This window comes from Pocillopora damicornis, chromosome 10 (assembly GCF_964200805.1).
Source record: "Pocillopora damicornis chromosome 10, jaPocDami1.2, whole genome shotgun sequence".
Classification (NCBI taxonomy): Eukaryota; Metazoa; Cnidaria; class Anthozoa; order Scleractinia; family Pocilloporidae; genus Pocillopora; species Pocillopora damicornis.
Genome location: NC_142679.1, coordinates 12,831,296 through 12,837,182, shown reverse-complemented (window position 1 = coordinate 12,837,182; position 5,887 = coordinate 12,831,296). Strand labels below are relative to the sequence as shown.

At 37.7% G+C, this 5,887-nt stretch overlaps 1 protein-coding gene across 1 annotated transcript; it reads left to right on the top strand.

The window, feature by feature from the left end:
- Nucleotides 1-1,017: 1,017 nt before the first annotated feature.
- On the top strand, nt 1,018-2,724 carry LOC149038989 (uncharacterized). Its single transcript, XM_089183657.1, has 2 exons — nt 1,018-1,155; nt 2,033-2,724. Exons 1-2 carry the CDS (start codon nt 1,138-1,140, stop codon nt 2,441-2,443), a joined length of 429 nt encoding a protein of 142 aa, XP_089039783.1. The 5' UTR covers nt 1,018-1,137; the 3' UTR covers nt 2,444-2,724.
- The last annotated feature ends 3,163 nt before the right edge of the window (nt 2,725-5,887 follow it).

Sequence of the window (5,887 nt, the reverse complement as noted above, 5' to 3'; positions counted from 1 at the left end):
TTCAATATTTACGTCAAATGTCCTAATTCAGATCTTTCTTCTTCACATCGGTCAACATAAAACGTTTGGACTTGTTCAGTTTGTGAGTATCTGACATCCATGTATCCTCAACTTTTTCCTTCTTTACTAATATTTTGCCTTTTTTTCTGAATGGAATGTGCTAGGATGTGGTATTTCTGAGCGAGAATTTTTGAGCTTTATTCGTAATTCAGCAGCGAGCGAAGCTTTGGTGTATTTTTGGCGATGATTCACGATATATATTTGTTGCACTCTGTAATTTGTAATCTTTTAGACAAATAAACAGGATTTCCTTTCCTTTCCTTTTATCATTCAATAAACTTCATTTGTTTTTTGTCGTCATTCCAGTGTTTAAAGTCTATTAGTGTGAGGGCACATCTCGTCTGCTGATAATGTCGGGCTTTATTTTCAAAACACTACATTACATAGCCTGATGACGTATATTTGTAGATAAAAATTTAAGATAAGAGAAAGGAACATGTCCACAACTTATGGTATTTAAAGTTGGCTCGCACCCTGAGTATCTCGACCTCTTTTTTGATCAAGTTTTATTTGCTTAGAGCCTCAAAAACATTATTGAATGTATAGCTTGTGTTATTTCGCCCTGATATTTATCACCGTGCATTACGTTAAACACCGCCTGACTGAGGATAAGTCACTGCTTCTGATCTACGAACATACGGGCATAGGGTTGAGTAAACAAGGAATTTCATGACTCAAGTCCCCATTTCCGCGTGTTCTATATATATAATTATTCGTAACGCATCGTTGGCACACAAACGTTAAAAGAAAAAAAATATGTGGTAGATATCTTATCGTTTGTGTTCAATGTCATTTGCTCCACTTTCGAAAAGTTTATGTGAGAATGATTCCGTAAAAATTAGCCTTGTTACTAGGTTGCTTTCTAGGCTGTCGAGGAAGTTAATTATAAAAGGGAACATGGATGAAATTTCCTCAAATTGCAAACAATAATATTCCTTGAAATTTGAGCAGGCCGGGTTCTGGAAACGAAAACGTATATAAGGAGAACGAAGAGCTGAAAATCACAATGAAAAACTACTTTTCTAAAGGTTTTTGTTTAGATCAAGAAGATTTTTTGCAGACTTTACTGGTGAAGTGATGGCCTATCATGTCAAGGTAATTTTGTTTTGGCATTTTCTTCTAGATATAGTCCGCTAATGTTTCAAAGGCTTTGAAAACTAATGTGAGACATATATCTACTAAGTTTAGGCATCTAGCCAAATGAAATTCGTGTCTCAGTATTACCTAGTATCATTCCTAAAAGGGAGATAGCCTTAAACCTCCAAAGAACAATTTTTTAAGTTTGAAAAGTTTGAAAGCGTTACGACCTCCCCAGAAGGGGAAGAGAGGATAGCTCTAGATTAAATTTACATTGATTGAAATCGACTTTGTCGAGATCGATGTGTGAAAATTTTTCAAACGCTACCTTTTAGTGTTTGACTCCTTTCCTCTTATAACCATCTCTGGTATAATTAATATCCATGATTCCTTTCGCTAAAAGTGGGTCCACGATGCGTCTAAACGACGCGAAAGGCGTCGAGAAGGAATCGCATATTGTATATTCAACAAGATGTCTTCTTCTTGATTGGTTAAGGACCGATATAGCTTATGGAGTGGAATGAGCGATTTTCGTATTACACCTGCTTACCATCAAAGCTTTAAAGATCAATGAATAATGCTGAATTCTAAAACAATTATACCTTTTTTTTTTATTGTGAAAGTTAGTCTATTGAATAACCAATTCAAAGAAAACAGAAACATTTTCAAACTCTTTTGGAAATATTCTACACACGTATTTGTGACCGCGCGATTCGCTAAACATATTTTCTTGGCTTCGGACGTAGCAGGGGTAACTATCTTGCTGCACAGGCGCCATTTATATGAGTTTTTCAGGCAAGCGAGGGTAAACGTAAGGAGAGCGCCAGGGGCGAGACTTGCCCACGCATTGAGGTACTCACTTTTCTGCTGCATTCTTCTGTTGTTTTGTAAGCAGATTTCGACTATCATCGCCCTATTTTGCCTACTTCTCATTCATGTGGTAAGGATTGCTCCATTTCCGTTCGACGGCCTCGCTCAGCAGAATGAAGACTTCGCCTATCGTGACAGTGATCAGACTGGTAACGCAATTGAAGAACGAAATGCGTTACGTCGTAACAGAAGCAAGAAGAACTACTTTAGTTTATTCCACCATCGAGTCACTCGCGATCGCGGTATTCATTCATGTGTCCTCAAAGGCTCTCAAAAAGTGGAACCTTGTGGTAACCATCAGGTGACGACGGTTACCTGTAAGAAGACAAGCTGGGGTTGCAACAATGGACCCAGAGCTTCGCCAGATTGCGAAGAAATAAGAGAGTACTTTGATGCGTGTGGAAAAGCATTAGTCACGGATTGCAAATGCAAATAAAAAAGTTAATTGAAAGCGACTTTTATAAATGACATCTGCTCTTTAGAAGTAATAAAAATTGTACATACGTATAGCTTTTTAGCAGTGCATAAATATTTGTAACATAGAGAAATAAGCTTACTACATCAAGGTCTATGAAAGCAAAAAAGTTGAGCGAATGGTTTGATGATCATGTTGATATTTTCGTATTCAACAAAATGTTTTTATTTAATTTGTTAAATAAATGAGATGATTAGCTCTCTTCACGGTATGGTGAAGTACAAAAGACGAGTGAAAGTGAATCGTGTGAAGTTTCTCTTGGTTTGTTCGAATTCGAGTTGCAGTAGATCCCTAATATCCGGAAATTAATGTTAGATTTCTGCCCTGCCGTTTGCTTTGTGAACTTTCCTTTTTTAGTTTCTCCACATTGTTCATTCTGTTTACAGAAAATCGCCCTCAGTGGATTGAAAATTTATTGGCGCAGTGCACAGTGGATCGATTTTAAGGCTCCAGGGATATAAATAAGGGTAACGGTATTCCAAAGCTGCCGTGTAACATGTTCATTCCAGATCTTACTCATTGAATTTTGCGATGCTCCCAAATATGCACTTATAAACCGTAACAGTCTTTCCTATCTGAGCTCAAACTTTCCTCCTTATGATGAAACCTTGCGTGAGTACATTGAGTCACTTGAGCGCTAAAAGTCCAATAGCGATCTTGTGTAATGATTTTAATGGGGTTTAATGTCAAAATACCATCTGACTTAGCCTGATGACGTATTTTGGGGATAAACTCTGAGACATAGCAAAGCCGGGAACATGTTTACAACTCATGACATTTTGTTACTGGCTCGCAGCCTAAATATCTAGACTTTTTTCTCTATGGACCAAGTCATGTCTGCTCGGAGCGTCAAAATCTAAGCCAAATTATATCACTGTACAACTCAGAGAATATCGCGCGTTGACGATACATGTAAGTCATTGCTTCTGATCTCTTACAAGCGACTGAGGGCATACACGATGTTAAGTAAACAAGGAATTTCATGATGACTACCATCACTATTTGATGGCCTGAAGTGGTGTTGTGTATGGATATCCATAACCAGGATATCCTTTGTTTTCTCAGTTTTAGGATTATAAACAATTGAATGAAACCAGTTCTCTTCCACGCAAACGTCTAATAGTAAAAGAACTGACGCCTACTTTTGCTTCAGGGTACAAGTTATCTGACCATAGGATTATTTATTGTAGCCTTTGTTTTTCTCCTCTTTCTGTTCGTAAAACCGAAAAGTTATGCCGCTTTAATCTCAAAAATATCATTTGAATCCTCCGGTAAAATCCTCTGGTGAGTGACACAGACTAATGGAGAGTCGTTGTGGACAGAGCTTTGTCATAAGTGTGGTGACGCGTCAATAACTAGCGGTATTTTGTCAAAGATTCGCACCCAGTCTGTAACGCATTTTTAAACCTTCAAAATTATGGTTCATTTTCATTTATACATTGAATAACCTGGATACTTCTCGCCTTGTAACTGAACTCATATCATATAATAACCGAGCGGCGGTACACGCGAGAAAAACCATGCCTTGCACGAATTAATTCGAGTTCACCGTTGCAGAGAAAATACCGGAAAATGCATGTTTTCGACTGGTTAACTCTAGTGAATATGAAGTTGGAATGCGCAAAACGGCTGTGAATGGCAGAATAACTGTTATTTTCCATGGGATAACCGAACAGTAATAAACGGTAAAACGCCAGAAAATGCGTTTCATCGAATTTGCTCGAATTCACCATTGGGAAGAAATGTTGGAAAATGCATGCTTTCGACTGGAAAACTCTTGTGAACGTTTCGTTAACCGTGCAAAAATGGTTCCGAACAAAAGAAAACATAACATTTTCTACGCGTTGTAAGAACGGCAAACACAGGAAATCATTACGTTTTCCTGCATTTACACATATTAATCTTCCAGGAAAATGCGTGTTTTTTGCGGTGAATACTTTGTTGTACACTGGGAAAATGCCAATAAACAAAAGGAAAACAAGCTGTTTGCAGTGCGTTAACTGAGCGGTTAATGCCGGAAAATGATTTGTTTACCTGCATTTACCGCGAAGGAAAACTACCGCACAGTGGAACGAACACTGGGATTCACCGATTCGAAAACGTACAGAACACGTCGGATTTTTCGTACGCAAAACATGGGTAAACGTTTGTAAAATGCCGCGTTTTCCGTTTTAGTCGACGGTGAACGCTAGTTTTTTTTTTTTTGCCGTGAAATTTCGTAAACCATGTACACACTTCCGCGTGTTCTATTAATGTATGCAGTGGTAACGCATCCTTGACACACAAACATAATGTAAACAATAACAAACGACATTTTGTAACAGCGTCAAGCGCTTTTTCCTTGAGGAAATCTGAAAAAGGACTTCCGTTGTTTAGTTTAAGGATCAAGCTTCCTTAGTAACTATCTTTGAAGAATTGATTAAAACCCTGAATTTATTCTAACCACCCAGTATGGAAGGTGTAATAGTAAAAGAACTGATGCCGCACAACGTGCCCAATGTGCGTGTTAAATTCGTAGCCTTTCTCCTCTCCTGGATTTAATCATATCGCGTTCATGATTCAAAGCCAGTTTTTATTACTCAAATCCAGCGGCCTGTGTTAAATTTGTCATAGTGATGCCTATTTAATACCATTTTGCTGAAAGTGCTCAAATGTCTAATAGATAAAAGTCACACAAGAACGGAACGTTGAGGTGTTTTTGCTGGAAGGAATAACGAGGATATCGTTAAACTCACTGTTATTTGGGGTAAACGGAACACAAATCAGTGATCCCTGAACAAACAGAAATTTGTCCTCCTCCTACTGACAAATTAGGGAGCCAGTTATGTCTGCATCGGCAAAGTCCATTTGTAGTTATATCAAACAAAACTTGAAGAACAAGAATAAAATATTCAGTGTTGCTAAAATTAAGCTATGTCTATCAGATTCGATTTAATTTCAATGCCAGGAGCTTACCTTGGTTATTTCAAGAAAACGGCAATATTTAATTATTTGTGTTGAATGTAAGTTCCCATAAATTGAGTAACAAAAAAGTGACTAGAGTGACACTTCGAAAAAAAAAAAAAAATTAGCCGACTTGGAAGTCTTTAAGGCTGTCGAGGAAGTTTTATCGAAAAGGAACAAAGCATAATTTTGCTCTGATCGTCTCAAAAGATATTCCTCTCGACCGGACCGGATTTTGAAAATAGAAACGTATATAAGGCGAGCGAAGAGTTGAGAATCACAATGAAAAATAACCTTTGAAACGGCCAAGTGAAGTCCTATCGCGTTAAGGTAGGTAATTTATTTTTGCATTTTCTTCTGGAAATAATTTAATCTCCAAAGGTTCGAAGAATGGCAGGAGACATCTACACCAAACGAAATTTGTGTCACAAAATCTTAATCATCTCACCGAAATAACGGTAT